Genomic DNA, 18,123 nt, shown 5'->3' on the forward strand with positions numbered 1-18,123 from the left:
AATGTGAAAACATTTCTTGTTTTATTTTTCAGGGGTAGAGAGATGGTAGGGAAGGAAACAATTCTTGTATTAAACATATAGGAAGGATGTTTGATTACCGAGGGAGGTCTAAGAATTAAATTGCTATCGTACTTTTCAGGTATGAGAGGCCCCCAACACTTCATAGCTCTGGCTGGAATACTTGACCATATTAAGCTAAGGATACTCAACTCACTAACATCGTCTGCCATCCCTATTTCCCAAAGGATATTTTCCCCCAACGTGTTATGTATCCTGACCTGAAAGAATAGAACCATGGTTTGCATTTATTCCATATACTACTCTGTTCTCTGTCTCTCAGGTGGAGTTGAATGAATGTGTTCAGTGTGAACTCAGCTTTATCAACACTGGAAAGTTCAGCTTCAGCTTCCAGGCAGAGCTATCTGGCCCCAAAGCCCTGCTGCAGTACTTGGACTTTTCACCCATTGATGGCAGTGTGGATGTGGGGCAGAGTGTGCATGCCACCTTGTCTTTCCAACCACTTAAGAAGTGTGTCTTGAAGGGCCTGGAACTCAGAATCAAGGTGAGACCATTTAATATTGCCAGACACTGAAAGCACTCACAGCACTCTGTCTTGAAGGATTAATTCTCCTGTGTGCTCCTTGTCTTCTCCACTCTGCCAGAAGCTCCTGGAGAGTGGTTGTGTTGGAGATAGTCCCATAATCTCTAGTATAAAGGCCTCATTCACAGTTGAGGTGCCTGGTGAGTGGCAGTTGAAAAGCGGTTCACCATCCATGCACTAGAATACCATGCAGCCATTAAAATAAATAAGGGAGACAGATGGGAGATGGAAAGGAAGCAAGAGAGACAAAATGTGTATAACATTTTCCAAGATAAGCTATTGAATGAAAAACCAAGGAATTGTGATGTCCACAGTAATGGCTGTGTCCTATGGTGTTCTTCCACAGTGATGAGAACACTGGCAAAAAAAAAAAAAAAAAAAAAACCCAAACAGCAAAATCAACTTTTTTAGAACTCTCAAAATCAACCAAAGGCTTGCAACAATCCTAGGAGCATTTATTCAAGAAAAATAGCTGTACTGTGTATATATGCCACATTTTCTTTAGTTATTCATCCATCGAAGGACAATTAGGTGTTTCCACATCTTGACTACTATGAATAGTGCTACACCGAACATGAACATTAACAAGTGTTAATATCTCTTCAAAATTCTGATTTAAATTCTTTTGGATAGCACAACCAAACAAAGACACCACAAGAAAACTACAGGCCAATATCCCAAATGAACATAGGTGTAAAAATCCTCAATAAAATACCAGTAAACCAAATCCAACAATACACTGAAAGGATCATACACTACGATCAAGTGGGACTTATCCCTCAGAGCAAGGGTGGTTCAACATACAAAAATCAATTAATGTTATATCCAAAATTAACAGAATAAAAGATAAAAGTCACATGAGCATCTCAATAGAAGTGGCAAAAAGCATTTGACAAAATTCATGACCAAAAACTCTCAACAAACTAGGATTAGAAGGAAAGTACCCCGACATAATAAAGGCCATATATGAAAAGCTCACAGCTACCATCATATTCATCAGTGAAAAGCTAAAAGCTCTTCCTCTAAGATCAGGAACAAGGCAAGGATGTCTACTCTCACCACTTCTATTCAACAGAGTACTGGAAGTCCTAGGCAGAGCAATTAGGTAAGGAAAAGAAAGAAGATGTATCCAAATCAGAAAGGAAAAAATAAAGTCCCTGTGTGCAGACAACTTGATCTTCTATGTAGAAAACCCAAAAGATTCCATTAAAAAATCTCTTAGAATTAATAAAATAATGCAGTAAAGTTGCAGGATACAAAGTCAACAAACAAAAATCAGTTGCTTTTCTGTACACTGACAAGAAACTGTCTGAAAAGAAAATTAGTGGGAATGCAAGCTGGTGCAGCCACTCTGGAAAACAGTATGGAGGTTCCTCAAAAAACTAAAAATAGAAATACCCTACGACCCAGCAGTTGCACTACTAGGCATTTATCCACAGAATACAGGTGTGCTATTTCGAAGTGACACATGCACCCCATGTTTATAGCAGCACTATCGACAATAGCCAAAGTATGGGAAGAGCCCAAATGTCCATCGATGGATGAATGGATAAAGAAAATGTGGTGTGTATATATATGTGTATATATATATATATACATATATATATACACACACACATGTATATACATATATATGCATATATATACATATATATGCATATATATGCATATACACACACACACACACACACACACACACACACACACACACACACTGGAGTATTACTTGGCAATCAGAAAGAATGAAATCTTGCCATTTGCAACTATGTGGATGGAACTGGAGGGTATTATGATAAGTGAAATTAGTCAGAGAAAAACAAAAATCATGACTTCACTCATATGAGGACTTTAAGAGACAAAACAGATGAACATAAGGGAAGGTAAACAAAAATAATATAAAAACAGGGAGGGGGACAAAACAGAAGAGACTCATAAATATGGAGAACAAACTGAGGGTTACTGGAGGGGTTGTGGGAGGGGGGTGGGCTAAATGGGTAAGGGGCATTAAGGAATCCACTCCTGAAATCATTGTTGCACTATATGCTAACTAATTTGGATGTAAATTTTAAAAAATAAAAAAATAAAAATACATAAAATTAGGAAAACAACTTCATTTATAATACCATGGAAAAGGATTAAATTGTCAGGAATAAACTTAACTAAGGTGGTGAAAGACTTGTATACTGAAAACTATAAAACACTGATGAAAGAAATTAAAGACACCAACAAATGAAAAATATCCTGTGTTCATTGATGGGAAGCGTTAATATTATTAAAATGTCCATACTGCCCAAAGCCGCCTATAGATTTAATGCAATCCCTATCAAAATCCCAATGGCATTTTTTTTTTTTTAACAAAACAGAAAAACAATTCTACAACTCATACGAAACCACAAAAGACCACAAATAGCCAAATCAGTCCTGAGAAAGAAGAACAAGGCTAGGGACATCACACTTCCTGATTTCAAACTATATTACAAAGCTACCAAAATCAAAATAGTACAGTACCAGCATCGAGACACACACATAGACCAATGGAACAGAACAGAGCCCAGAAATAAATGCACACACACATAGCCAACAGATCTTTGACAAGGGTGCCAAGTATACACAATGGAAAAGGAGAATGTCTTCAACAAATGGTGCTGGGAAAACTGGATATTCAGATGCAAAAGAATGAAATTGAACCCTTCTACACCATGGCGAAAAATCAGCTGAAAATGGGTTAAAGACTCAAATGTAAGACCTGAAACCATAGAACTCCTAGAAGAAAACATCGGGGGGAAGTTCATAACAACAGTTTGTCGGTGACTTCATGGATATGACACTAAATGCACAGGCAACAAAAAACAAAATAGACAAGTGGAAGTACCTCAAAATCAAAAGCTTCTGCACAGCAAAAGCAACAGTCAACAGAGTTAAAAGACATTGTCTTTTTATTCATATCCTTAAGAAGAAGGCAACTGACAGTTAACCAGGAGGTACAGCAATTGGAATGAAGGTCGGTTTCTAGCCATTCCATAATTTAGATGGACATTAAGTCATAGCACAGTCTAAAAAAGTTTTTTTTTTTTTCAATTAGAAAAAAGCAAAGCTGTAAAACTCTGAGCCTGGAACTCGGGGGCAGGCTTGTAGCCATCTTCCCTGAGAAGTGCCATCCCTTTTCAGAACTGTCTTTTTCAGAACATTTGTGTCTTACGGCAAAAAGAAACATCACACATCATAGTACCTTCCTGCTCTACTTGGCATAAAAGTTTAAGGTGGTCAATTTTACTCCTTTTCAGGGAATCAGTCACCAAATGCAAAGACTTTAAAAGCCTAAGCCTTAAATAAGAAACTGTTTTTCAATTTATAAAGTCATTTAGGAAATCTTGTACCAATGACTATTATGTTTATTCTAATGATGTTTAGAATGAGTAGTGGATATTTTGTTTTAAATTAATTATCAACTTAAGAAATTTCATATTATAAAGTTTTTGAAGAGCAGAGTAAGTTCCTGTCCCCTCAGGCATGTGTATCATCGTATGGAGAATTCAGAGGTGACCCATATTCTAACTTTCCACCCTTTCACCCTGACATATGGGCCTTTGACCTCATTCTTGTCCTTTCCTGGTCACAAGGAACCCACCTGCAACCCCATGTCTGCATTCAGAATGGAAATACGAGGCAAGAGCCCAAAGGCAAACACAAACAAGTAAACAGACAAATTTTCCCAGCAAGACTTTGCCTCTGTATTCAAAATAGGACATCCTCTTGTCTTCTTCTGTTTACATCCTGATGACCAGAACTGTGTCCGATGACCACCCTTGGGGGCAAGGAAGGATAGGACCTCGGGTATTTTCACCTAGGCCCCCTGGCAACTACTCAGAGTCCTGTTAATGAGGAAGCCTTGGGAAGCAGGTGCGGGGTGGTAACTGGCAGTCCCTGCCACTCCGCTCCGCTTTCAGGCTGACTCACTGCTGTAGGAGGCAGCGTGAGGCTGGCCTGCAGACTGTCCCATTTTGCTTTGCAGGCCAACAGACTTCTAACCTATGAATCAGAACCCCTACAGATGGTGTCTTGGGACCCATTTTTTTTTAAGCACTGACCACTCTCCTCCTTCACCCGAGGACCTGAGGAGTCCTTTGCTACACCTCTCTAATCACCCTCCACCTGCATTTCCGCCTGCAGGTCAGCCACGGCCCAAAGTTTACATGCAACATCTTGGGCTGTGCTGTGAGCCCAGCCGTTCATTTCTCCTTCACCCGCTACAACTTTGGGACCTGCTTCATCTACCAAGCTGGCATGCCCCCATACAAACAAATGCTGGTTGTCACCAACAAGGAAGAAACACCCATGAGGTAAGCAGACTTTCCAGAGCTTCCAGATGATTCTGTACCTCCTTGTGGGTTCTACAGCCTCCACACAGGTGAAGTCCTGCCAAAATAGAAAAAAGAAAGATTATGGGAAAAGTCAAACCCAGGTGGGCATGAATCCCGCATCTGCTTTCCCTACCACTAATACTGACACTTGGGTAGCCAGGAGCTGCTCCGCTGAAAATCTTGAAGTGAGGAGGGCAATGCCAGATGTAATGAAGGTGGAAACCGAGGCTTGGAGAATTAAAAAGTGACTTCCTCAGGCCATTACTTTGCAATAAATGACAGATATATACTGAGCCTAAGTCTTTTGATTAAAATCCGGCCTCTCTGCACCATCCCTATGTAGAATGTTCCAGTCCAGGTTTCTGGGCCTTATCCCAGACCTATCAAAACGGAATTTCCAGAGACCTGTGTTTCCTCAAAGCTCTTTCCTAAAGGAAGGAGCTGTTACACATCTGTGCTATCCAATATGGCAACCTGTAAGTACATAAAATATGCCTGGTGCGACTAAGGGACTGAATGTTTCATTTTTTAAGTTTCAATTCATTTGAATTTCAATTGCCACATGTGTCTAGTGGCTACCATATTGGAAAGCACAGGCCTAAGTTCAAATCCCAACTCTTCCCTAGCTGTGTGACCTGGGGCACATGGTCTAACCTCTCCTTTCCTGGGATGGGGGATAATAATAGCTCCTCCCCTACAAGGCTATTAGGAGGGTTAAATTAGTTCCTCTAGAGAGAGTACTTAGAATAGTGCCTGGACCATAGCAAATGCTCGGTTATGGTTATCCGCTGCTACTGCTACTGTTGCAGTGATGATAACTATTATCCTGAATGGTGAGTTACAAGAGTGTCATGTGATTTTAAATGCTAATTAAAAATCTTCCCTGCATGATTTAATTCAAGCTGAGTCCTGTGTGAAGGCATTAAGTTCTTTTTATTGGCCTAGCTGGACTCCTTCTCTAAATACCTGGAAGACAGACAAGAAAGTATTGTAATGGAGAGCCCTAGGGCCTTCCTACGCACAGGTTGACCAGAGTAGACATGATCTTTGAAGATCCCATGTGGTTGAGCAATTAGTGACAATAAGAATGGCTCACCTTTATGGACTGTCTCCTCTGTGCCCTGTGTAGTGACTGGCTTAGTCACTCTATTTCATTTAATGCTCAAAACAACCTTATGAGGTTGTTAATGCTCCAAACAACCCAGTTCTACAGATAAGGAAACAGAGGCCCAAATGAGCTAAGTAACTCTTCTAAGTTCTCACGGCTAGTTAGGGATAGAGTCTGGATCCAAACTCCTGTGTCTGAATTGGGAACACATACTCCTCTCCTCTGTGCTTCACCACCCAGTGACTTTAGGAAACACTTCCTTATAAGAGGGTACAAAGCCATGAGTGGCCTTTTCAAGAAAGAGGATAAATAGAGTGAAAAGAACCTTGAGCGAAGGACCATGAGACTTTGTGTTTGAGGCCAGGTTCTGCCAGAATCTCAGGGTGTGATTTGGGGTAAGTAACTTGATTATGCCCAGGAAAGTATGGGCTGGATCACTGCTGAGGTCCCTTCTTCCATAGCTCCAGTGCAACAGGGCAGGAAAGCAGCTCACAGAGACAAGGGGACAGAATCAGTCTTTCTGGGTGTCTTAAATGTGTTTTTTGACCTCCAGCACAGGCTGGTACTGGAGACCCTCTTACTTGGTAGACAAAATGGAAATACGTGGGCCTTCTAACTTACACACCTTCCTCCTGATTTTCTCTAGCTTAGACTGTCTATACACCAATACTGCATACCTCGAGGTGAACTTCCGTGTTGATGTGATAAAGCCAGGAAAGACACTGGAGATTCCAATCACCTTTTATCCTCGAGAAAGTATCAATTATCGAGAACTCATCCCCTTTGAAATCAATGGGCTCTCACAACAAGTAATTGAAATCAAAGGGAAAGGCACCGAGATGAAGGTATGAAACTGTTGGGGAGATCCTCAGCCATGGCAGCCATGCCTTTTTGCCCTCCCAGCCACCTTTGCCCCTCCCACTCTTCCCTCTCCACCTGTCCTGCCCCCAAGCTGCATTGTCAGAGGCCAGCCAGTCCCACCCAAGGATGACCTGTCAAATCTGACTCGAGTGAACCATAGACCGTATTCAATACCAAACTTTACTATATCATAGGGTACAAGTAATCACAGGCATTGGAGAAACATCTTTTTCTTGGAAAAGTTTGAGACTGTCAGATGCACAATCCCAAACATGTCCTTCTCTCACATTAGGGCATGTTTTGTTTCCACGTTTAATAGACAAGATCTGTTTTGAATAGCAATTCGTTTTAGATATACACACAGACATACATTTCAATTGTGGAACATCTTTCTTTAATGCCACATTGATTGATATTCTTGAGCCAGGCGCAGATCCCAGGATTATATTTGATTGAGGGCATTTCTTCTAAGTAGGTGCTCCTAATGAAAGTCCTGCTGCTAATCCCTTTCTCCCCACTGTCTGGTAAACATGTAAGGTGTCTGTTTGGTTGGTATATTTGCATTTTAATAGGAGATTTTAGAAGACTAAAGGCCTTCCAAGATGCTCAGGAATGCATGGGACATTTCAGCAACTGAGAAGGTGGGAGGGGTGTGTTCCTGGCAGCCTTCCCATCAAGCTAGAGGAATGACAAGACATTGCCACCTGGTGTTGTCTGTACCCAAGCCAGAGATGGGGTCTCTTCTGATATCACTGATCCGTTCACTTGTTCCTTCTGTCACTCACTAATTTTGCACCCATTTTGTGCTAGGTACTTTGGGGGAAATCTGGAGGGGACTTAAATGTGTTCTCTGACCTCCAGAAGCACAGGCTGCTGTTGGAGACTCTCACCTTTTTAGACACCATAGAAACATGCGGGCTGCATATAAAGAAAGTTGAGGGGCAGGGGGTGTGCCGTTTAGTGACTGCCTGAGTGGCTGCTGCTCGTTGTGTGTCCATGCCATCCTGAGGGCGAGGCCCAGCCTGACCTTGATCTATCCAGGCCAACATTTTGATCAGTGCCTTAGATGTGGACTTGGAAGCGTGTCTACTCTTCCACCTCTGCCTCCACCATTTTGTCTGTGTGGCCCTCATCTTTCCCTGTCCAGCCTACCCCACAGATCAGCAAGCCAGAGCAATCACAAAACACACGTTTGATTGGGTCACTCCATGCTTCGCTGGCCTCCCACTTCTCCCAGCACAATCCCTGACCGCCTCCAAACTGTCTTCTCAATGTGCCCCTCTCTCCCAGCCACAGGCTTTCCTGGGCCACTCCTCTGACTCAGGGCCTTGCCACAGGCTGTTGCCTCCCCCCCCGCCCCGGGTGGCCTCCAACCCCATGCCCACCCTGACTCAAACAGACTAGATGTCACCCTTCCTTTAGCTCCTAGGGTAGACCTGCCTTCCCCAGGGAGGTGGCCCCAGAACCCCCAGCCAGCTCAGCCCCTGCAATATGTTCTCACAGGACCCTGAGCTTTTCCATCATGTCTCCTCATCCAGTTGTGATTATGTAGTTGCGTAGTAAGCTGCTTAGTGGCTATTGTATGCACGTGTTTACCAGGTGAGTGAACGCCCATCCCATATGAAGAAGGCAGGACACTGACAGGAACCACCATTGCCTCACCAGGATAGGTGTATGATAATAGTTTTTTTCAAGGAACTGATGAACCCTCCCTCTCTCCTCTCTTTCTGGTTCCACAGATTTTAGTCCTAGATCCGGTCAATAGGATTGTAAAGTTGGGAGCTGTCCTGCCAGGACAGGTTGTGAAAAAAACGGTTTCCGTCATGAACAACAGCCATGCCCCACTCACTTTTAGCCAGACAGTCCTGTTCTCGATTCCAGAACTCCAGGAACCCCAGGTTGGTGCCCAGGGCTCCCAGTGGGCTTCTTATGCTTCCCAGTGACATGGGTGACTAGATGACTGTGCTAGCAACACAAACAGCTCACACTTCTCGGGCATCTACCATGCACCAGGGCATTCTAAGAGCTTCCCCCGTGCTACCTCTGAGCATCTTCACAAAAACGGTATAGGGCTAGTACTGTTATTATTCTCATTTTACAGATAAGGACACCAAGGCTTAGAGAGGCTGCATACCTCGAAAGGGCAACAGAAGGAAAGAGAAAGGGATGGGATTTGGTAGATCTGGATTCTAATGAGTGTATATATCCTCATCGTTGGAAGCTTGAAAAATATGGAAAGACATAAAAACATTTTTGCCATAATCTCACACCCAGAAATAATCACTTGCAGACGACCACCTTCTTGCTGTATACCCACCTGGCAGAGAGACCGCAAGATCAAGCTTCTGGTGTCTCTTCTTGCAAAGGCACCAGTCCCATTATGAGGATCCCACTCTCGTGACCTTATCTACCCCTAATTACCCCTAAAGGCCTCAGCTCCAAATGCCACTCACATATGAATTGTCAGTCGGTGGAGTGGGGGACACAATTCAATCTGTAGCAAGGTGAACACAATGTTGACTGGTCTGATGGAGTTCACAGTCTTTGGGGGTCACTGACACGGAAACAACTCCAGGTCAGCCTAGAAACTGCAGAGGCAGGGTGTGAATTGGGAGGGGATGCTCAGAGGACAACAGGGGGCTGTGGGAGGCCTCATAGGGTGGGAGGTCTGTACTGGGTTTGTGGGATGGAAAGGTGTCTCCAGGCAGACAGGTCGGGGAGAGGTGTGCTGGCAGGCAGAGCTACGTGTGCTTGAGTTGGGGTCTGTGCTTTTAGAAAGCTAGGTGCGATTGGGTAGGCAGGGGTGCTCTGGACCATCCAGGGATTGCCAAATACAGAGAAACGGGCTGGGGAAGCTAGCCAGAGCAAGAGAGCCAGTGGCACCTGATCCCTGGGCCCATGGTGCTGGCCAAAGACAGAGGGCAGACTTGCTTCCGCTTCCTCCTTCATCCAAATCAAAATCCTCAGTGCCGCCGGGTCAGGGCCCCTGACCGTTGAGCTGAGCCACCTTTGCCTCTTGAGGTGACGCGTTACCTGTACTGGCACCAACACCGTGGTGTTTGGAGAGTTCACGGAGACTGCTGTCCCTGCGTGGTTTCCAGCCCACTGCTGCCACAGTCCACCTGCTGGTGACCACACAGCACCCTGCACCCCAGGAAACATGAGCCCGGAAGGAGCTTCGGCTTCCTGAAAGCTGATTTTGGTTGATTTCTACCAGGACAAAGGAGGCAGGGGGAGGGAAAACCATACGAATTTAAACAAGAGTTCTCAAGCTTTAGAAGACACGGGTCACTCAGGGCACTTTTGAAGATGTGAGCTCCAAGCTCTCCCAAAATTCAGTTGGAATGGGGCAGGGCCTGTGAATCTGCATTTTAAAGAACACAGTGGGAAGTGTGGTACAGGGAACCCAGGGAGCACTCCTTGGAAAAACACAGGAGTGCTAAGTGTTTTCTATTTCCTCTTATCTTACTATGTCCTGCACCAGAGAGGAGGGGTCATTTGCAAGGAGCTGGAGAGAAAAATTAACATTTATCGAATGGCTATTACATGCCACACATTTATATAGGTGATCTGAATCTTCACCATAGACTAAGCCACAGAAAGTTTAAGTAACTTAGCAAAGATGACACAGCCGTCAGGAGAGAGCAGAGTGGGATTTGACCCCTGGGCTATTGCAGCCCTAACAGCAAGACCCAGAAATAGAAGCCTCAGATGGCCCCTGCCCTCAGCTGCTGAGTCTCATTGCTGTTTTGCCCAGGTCATCACCTTAATACCATCCTACAACATCACTCTGAAGCCCAAAGAGGTCTGTAAGCTGGAAGTCATCTTTGCCCCGAAGAAACGCATCCCTCCCTTCTCTGAGGAGGTGTTCATGGAATGCATGGGGCTTCTGCGTCCTCTCTTCCTCCTTAGCGGCTGTTGCCAGGCCCTGGAGATCTCCCTGGACCAGGAGCATCTCCCCTTCGGGCCAGTCGTGTATCAGACACAAGCCACGCGTCGCATCCTTATGTTGAACACGGGTGATGTGGGTGCAAGGTAGGAGAGTGGCATCCCCATCCAGGGCCGAACACAGCTCTCTTGACTCTGGATTTGCCCTGGATTCAGACTGGATATTTGTTTTACAAGTGTAGCCACTTTTTCTTTCTTTCCCCTCCCTTTCACAGCCCCTCCCCTCCCTCAAGATGGGACGTGGCCCTGCTAGGGTGACTGCGGCTGCCAGGATTACAAAAATTAATGCAATAGAGAAGATTAGTTCGGTGCATGTTATACACCCTTTACATGGTTCCTTTTGCTTATTACCAAAACAATTCTATGGTTGATCCGTTTTACAGACGAGACGACTGAGACTACTTTTCCAAAATCGTGCATCCAGCTAGAACTTACACTGTGCAAGTGCAGTGCTAAGCATTCTTATGTATAAGCTCCCATTTAATTACCCCAGACCCCTGAGAGGTAGTACTATATTGTCTTCATTTCACAGATGAAGGTGAGGCTCAAGGAGGTCAGGTGATTTACCTGAGGTCACATGGCTAAGAGGTGAGAAAGACGGGATTAGAACACAAGTATACCTCTGACTGCTCTCCTCTCCAGGCTCTTCCCTCTGGCTAGCAGGTGCCTGGCCCAGTCACGACTCGGGCATGCCACCATAACTGTGCAGACACCCCTCACCCAGACCTCAGTGTGGACAGTGCCCCGAGGGTGTGGCTGGAAGCACAGAGGGATGGCCCACAGAGGGATGACTAAGAGTGCCCCCAAGAACAGGTGGATCTCTCACCTGAAGGCATTGCCTCTGCCCTCCTGGATCTGACCTGAGAGGCAATGCAGGGGGTGCTTATAGCCATGGCCTTGGGAGGGTTCCAGTCCTAGCCCCGGCACTTCCTGGCTGTGTGATCTTGGATACACATGTGTTAGCGTGTTCATGTGCATGTTCCTCGACGAGTCACTTGCAGAATATAAGATAAGATGCGGCCACTTCCCACCCTGCTCAGGTCTGAGAGGCAGCCAAGCTGTCTTACCCAGAAGTGACCTAGCTCTTGACTCCATCCGCCTTTGCTGTGCCCACATCCCAGGGAGTATTCAAAGGGGTGAACCTCTCAGCTAAAAGCCTAGGCAAAGTCCCTTGATCTCAGCAGCATTAAGCACACCCCAGGATACTAGTAAACTGTCTTTCTTGTCTCCTTTTGTCTTGGAAAAGGTTTAAATGGGATGTCAAAAAATTTGAGCCCCATTTTTCCATCAGCCCAGAAGAAGGCTACATCACTGCAGGAATGGAGGTCTCTTTTGAAGTGACCTACCATCCCACTGAGGTGGGCAAGGAGAGTCTCTATAAAAACTTGCTCTGCTTCATCCATGGAGGCAATCCTCTGAAACTCACCCTATCTGGAGTCTGCGTGGGACCACCTTCAGTAAGAGAGGTCAGTAGCTGCTGCCCACAGAAGGGCCAATGGCAAGAGTGGGCCCAGCAGGCACCACAATTGAATTCAGCTGGACCTTCTAGAAACAAGTGACTCTGTTCAAACAGTCCTCTGTGCCAATGTCAAACATTCAGACCTGCTCCCTCCCACCACAGGGCCTTTGCATATCCTCTTCCCCACTGCTGTAATATTCATTTCCCCTCTTCATTTAGTTAATTCCTATTCATTCTTCAGCTGTCAACTCAAGCATTACATTCTCAAGGAAGGTTGCCCTGACATATATGGCTAGATCAAATTTTGTTACGAGCACTGTAAGTAAAGGGTAAACACTTTCCCCTTCTCTCTCATAAAAAAAAAAAAAAAAGTTGGGAGTCAGGTTGTGGGCTTGAGTTAACCTTCTGCTAGCCTTGTCCCTAGAAACCTAACAGTAGACTCCATTCCACTTACGGTAAAAAATCACTTATGGTAAAAATGACACCTGATCTCCATCTCTATAATTTTGTTATTTCAAGAATCTTATGTAAATGGAATCACCCAGTGTGCTATGAACATGTATGTACAAATCTTGGCAAGAAAATATGCTTCCATTTTCTTGGGTAAATACCCAGATGGCTGGGGCACAAAGCAGGCATATATTTACTTTTTAAAGAACCTACTAAACTCTTTTCCAAAGTGGTTGTGTTTCTACCAACAATGTCTGATATTTCCACTTGCATCTCATTTTGCCCACACTTGTTACCACCTGTTGTTTTAATTTTAGCCATTCTAATAAATATAAGGTGGTATCTCATTGTGGCTTTTAATTTGTGGTTCCCTAATGACTGATGACATTGAGAATCTTTTCAGGTATTTGTTTGCCATCCATATATCATCTTTGTTGAAGTATCCGTTTGAATTCTCTGTCCATGTTTAATTGGGATGTTTGTTTTCTTATTATTGAGTTTTGAGAGCTCTTCATATATTCAGGGCACAAATTTTACATTTAGATCTTAATCTGTTTAGAGTTAATTTTTGTATGTAGCATAAGCTATGGATCAAAATTCATTTTATTTTATCATTTGTATGTGGATATTCAGTTGTTCTAGCACCATTTGTTGAAGATTATCCTTTCTCCACTGAAATGCCTCTGCACCTTGGTCAAAACTCATTTAACCACATATGTGCAGGTGTCTATTGCTGAATGCTGTCCTTGTCCACTGATCTATTTGACTCTTTTTACCAACAGTGCCACACCGTCCACACTGCTGAATTCAGTGGTCAGTTCTCAACTGTTGACCTGTTGATAGTATTTGATACCTTGAACAAGTCCCTTGAAGGAAGATGCTTCAAACACTTCACATGGTCCCTAGGATGCCACCCTCTCCTGGGTTTCCTCCTACCTTATTAGATGCTCCTTCTCATCTCCTCTTCTGATTTTTTTTAACACTGGAGTGTGTCAGTCAGGAATTGATTCTTAAATTTCTTCTTTTATCTAAAAACACTTAACTTCTTGATAATCTCATCCAGTTTATTGGCCTTTAAAAAAAAAAAACATTGCTATACTCCCACATATGGATGCCAGCCTAAACCTTTCCTTGAATTCCTCATTTGTAAATTTCACTACCTACTTCAGATGTCTGTTTTCTTCCAGGTGGTAAATTTCACCTGCCAGGTACGCTCCAAGCACACGCAGACCATCATGCTTTCAAACCGCACCAACCAGACCTGGAACCTGCACCCCATCTTTGAGGGTGAGCACTGGGAGGGGCCAGAGTTCATCACCCTGGAGCCCCATCAGCAAAACAAGCCCTATGAGATTACCTACAGACCCCGCACCATGAACTTGGAGAACCGCAAACATCAGGTAGGCTGAGGCTCCCCCCCACCGCCCCCATTGATTTTCCTGTGGGGTTGGAGGGAGGAGTCATGCAAGAGGGGTGAGGAGAATCCCATGAATCATGTTGGAACAATGGGGAATAATGCAGATTATGGAGTCCAAAACTTCCCTTGTTGCCTGTATTTTTTCATGTACAGGGGATTTTCTTGGAACAAGGGGCTCAGTTCTGAACGGACTCCTGGACTAAGCATCAAGTAATTAATATTTAGCTTAATTGTACAAATAGCATCATCGCCACTGTAACAAAATTTTAAAAAGAAAAGAAGCCATAATCTTCCACCCTGAAGAAAGAGAATTTTTTCTTCTAAGCTGTATTTTTTTTAAGTTTATTTATTTATTTTGAAAGAGAGAGAGTAGGGGAGGGGCAGAGAGAGAGACAGAATTGCAAGCAGCCTCCACCCTGTCAGTGCAGAGCTGGACGTGGGGCTCAATCTCACGAACCATGAGAGCATGAGCTGAGCCAAAATCAAAAGTTGGACACTTAACCAACTAAGCCACTCAGGTGCCTCTAAGCTTTACTTTCTTTTTAAGTAATCTCTACACCCAGGGTACGGTTGAACTCACAACCCCGCAATCAAGAATCAGATGCTCTACCGACTGAATCAGCCAGTCACCCCAAGAACTGTTTTCTCCTATCTTTACTACCAGTCCTTATTCAGATACAGTCATAGTTGCCATCATAGAATACCTAATTTTGCACTCAGTTTATTTTTACTTTACATTAGATCATGAACATTTTTCTGTTTAACTAGTCTTTGTGATGTAATCATGTTTAATGATTGCCTAATATTTCATGGAATGAAAGTTCCATAATTTATGTAATACTCCTCAGTTGTTGAATATTAAAGTTATTACTACCAGATTTTCATCATTATTATAAATGGTTCTAATGCGTGTGTGTGTGTGTGTGTGTGTGTGTGTAGCTTTTTCCTCCGAAGGGATTTTTAAGTTTGCTGGGGAAAGGTGACCCAGCTAGCTCTATCGATAGAGCATGAGACTCTTAAGTTACCTGGGGTAGAGTTCCTGGTTCAAATACATATGAACATTTTTATGACTCTTAAAACATACTACCAAGCTTATTTCAAGAGTTATGCTTATGCAAGGGCCTCTATTAATCCTGTGTCACTACCACATCTAAGAGGTACCTAATAAAGGACCTTCTGTGCCATTTTGACCACGTTTCTTCTTCTCCTTAGGGCACCCTCTTCTTCCCCCTCCCAGATGGGACTGGCTGGCTGTATATGCTGCATGGGACTTCTGAGCTCCCCAAAGCTGTGGCCAGTATCTACCGTGAAGTACCATGTAAGACACCCTATGTTGAACTCCTGCCAATAACCAACTGGCTTAATAAGCCCCAGAGGTGAGAGAGTGGGATTAGGGGTTGGGATGGAGGAGATGGAGGGAGGACTTCTACTGTCTAGCCTGACCCTTCCCATGGTCAGGGCCTCTAGAGACATTGAGGGGCTAAAAGAATCAGAGGCAAAGTTCCCTGATGTAACCAAGCATTGTCTGAACTCTAAGCTTCCAGACAGTCCCTGCTATCTATGAATAACTGATAACTTAAGTCTCCTAGAACAGTGCCTGACGTAAAATAAGTACTCAAATAAATGTTAGATGTTATTATTATTATCAAAATGATAATCATGATGGTTATTCTTGAGTTCTCTGTCTTATCACCTAAGCCACTGGCCAGAGAAGGATGTCCCTTGGATCTTATTTGCAGTGGCAGTAGAGTAGAATACAAGGGCTAGAGGAATTGACAACCAGCCTGGTCCCCTTCTTTTACAGAGAAGGAGCCAAAGCCTGGGAGAAGAAGCTTACTTACTGAAGGCCACCAGTTAGCATAGTGGATAAGGGCTCAGACCTAAGTTTGAATCCTAGTTGTACCAATAACTAGTCATGTGACCTGAACATGTTTCCTTCTCTTGGCCTCTATTTCCTCATTAGTAAAATGGGGGTGATAATTATATGTGTCTCCTACAGACACTGTGAGGATTAAATGCCTCTAACACATTTGGAGCACTGACTCAGTAGCTGGCACATCACAGGTGTCGTCAATAAATGGTAGTTATTGTTATTGTTAGAGACAAAGGACCAGAACCCTGGACCCACGTGCTTATCATAAAATCAAGAGTAGAGATAGCACCTTTCCTTCTTTTCCTTGGGCAAATGGTTTCATTTTCTCTATCCTCTCTTCATGTGTCCCTGTGCTCCCCCAGATTCCGGGTCATCGTGGAAATGGTGAAACCAGAGAGGCCAGATCTAAGCGTCACCTTAAAAGGCCTTGATTACATTGATGTACTATCTGGCTCCAAGAAAGATTACAGGCTGAACTTCTTTTCCCACAAGGAGGGACTCTACAGTGCAAAGGTATTCACGTGTTAAAGACATTTCCCTGGAACTCTGGAGGTTTGCCCCAAGGTTAATAATCCTGGTGTTAGGGAGTGAAGATGTCCTCCCACAGCCAGCCCATCCTTATCCTGCTGGGCTAACCAGTTAGAGACCTGACAAAGCTTTTAGGATTCCCAGCCTCTTGAAGATGAAGCCAGATGGCAGGGCCATCCATCCATCATGTAGACCCACAACAAGCCTTCAAGGCAACAGAATCATGAAAATCCTTAAGCAGTAACACTGGGCCAGCAGTGTGGTGGCACTGGGCCACCAGACCACAATAATAAGAAAAGGCCCCCTTTCCTGAGTGATTATAGTGGCCAGCATTGTATTGAACATTTAGTACATATAGCTAGTAATGTCAGAGCCAGGATTCAACTCAGAGCCATTTGCTCCAAGACACCACAGGGTCGTTCACACATGAGCTGTTTCTCCTCATTCATTCATTAGCTCAGCAAGTACCTATAAGCATATATGCCACACTCTAAACTAAGTGCTGGCAACACAGCAATGATCAAAAATAGACGCAGTCCCTGTTTTCATCAAATGCACTGTCCAGTGAAAGGAGAAGGGCATTAACCAAATAATGGTACTATGAATGTATAATTACAAAATGAGATACATGCTTTGAAGAAAAGGAGTGTATATGGGTCAGTAGCTCACAGGAGAGATTAGGGCTGAAGATAACATACGGAAATTACTCATTTACAGATAGTATCAGAAGCTATGATGAAGGAAGGAATCAGCTAGGGAGATTTTAAAGTGAAAAAAGAAAGAACCTAGGAACCCATCTCCTACCTCCAGAAGAGATATTGGCAAAACTCACACAGTGGGATGTCATCCCCTCTCCTAAAATCACTGAGGTAGACTGCTCCACTCAGATCGCATTCACAGACTAACAGAGAACCTTAGAATCAAAGTATCATAAAACATCTGAAGAAAAAAAAAAAAAAAGCCACCGTAAGTAGAAGCACCAGCTCAACAAAGGGGAACCCCTAAGATAAAAGAGTCATTAAAGCAAACAGAATATTTTTAGTGAACATTATTAATACCCTCAAAGGAATAAAGGAAGATAATCATACCCATGAAAAACGACAGGCTATTGTGGAAGACAATCAGAGACCCTAAAAATTAAAAAATTGAATACTTCTAATGGAAAACCTTAGAGGAAGGCTGAATAGTATAATGAACTCTGAGGAAGAGATTACTAGTAAGTTAGAAGATAGAGCTGATTTAGCACATGAGCACAAAGAAATGGCAAGAGTGGAAGGAAACAATAAGTGCTGAAGAGGGTGTGGAGAAGTTGGATCCCTCATACATTGCTGGTGGGAGTGCAAATGGCGCAGCTGCTGTGGAAAACAGTCTGGCATTCCTTAGATGGTTAAACATGGAGTTACCGTGTGACTCAGCAATTTCACTCCTAGGTATATACTCAGGATAAATGAAAATATATGTCCATACAAGAACCTGTACATAAATGTTCATAGCAGCATTATTCATAAGAACCAAAA

At 43.7% G+C, this 18,123-nt stretch overlaps 1 protein-coding gene across 8 annotated transcripts in view; it reads left to right on the forward strand.

The window, feature by feature from the left end:
• The window catches only part of HYDIN (HYDIN axonemal central pair apparatus protein), a 439,740-nt gene that overhangs the window by 404,813 nt on the left and 16,804 nt on the right, over positions 1–18,123 (forward strand). For 7 of the 8 annotated variants that reach the window (XM_058708213.1, XM_058708220.1, XM_058708216.1 and 4 more), the window contains 9 exons: positions 341–562; positions 4,772–4,941; positions 6,717–6,915; positions 8,671–8,829; positions 10,689–10,966; positions 12,126–12,345; positions 13,976–14,188; positions 15,418–15,581; positions 16,441–16,591. In XM_058708213.1, the coding sequence (XP_058564196.1) occupies positions 341–562; positions 4,772–4,941; positions 6,717–6,915; positions 8,671–8,829; positions 10,689–10,966; positions 12,126–12,345; positions 13,976–14,188; positions 15,418–15,581; positions 16,441–16,591 (1,776 nt within the window). The remainder of the gene's footprint in view (positions 1–340; positions 563–4,771; positions 4,942–6,716; positions 6,916–8,670; positions 8,830–10,688; positions 10,967–12,125; positions 12,346–13,975; positions 14,189–15,417; positions 15,582–16,440; positions 16,592–18,123) is intronic. The other variant, XM_058708219.1, reaches the window with a different exon arrangement.

The sequence above is a fragment of the Neofelis nebulosa genome, chromosome 17 (genome assembly GCF_028018385.1).
Source record: "Neofelis nebulosa isolate mNeoNeb1 chromosome 17, mNeoNeb1.pri, whole genome shotgun sequence".
NCBI lineage: Eukaryota > Metazoa > Chordata > Mammalia > Carnivora > Felidae > Neofelis > Neofelis nebulosa.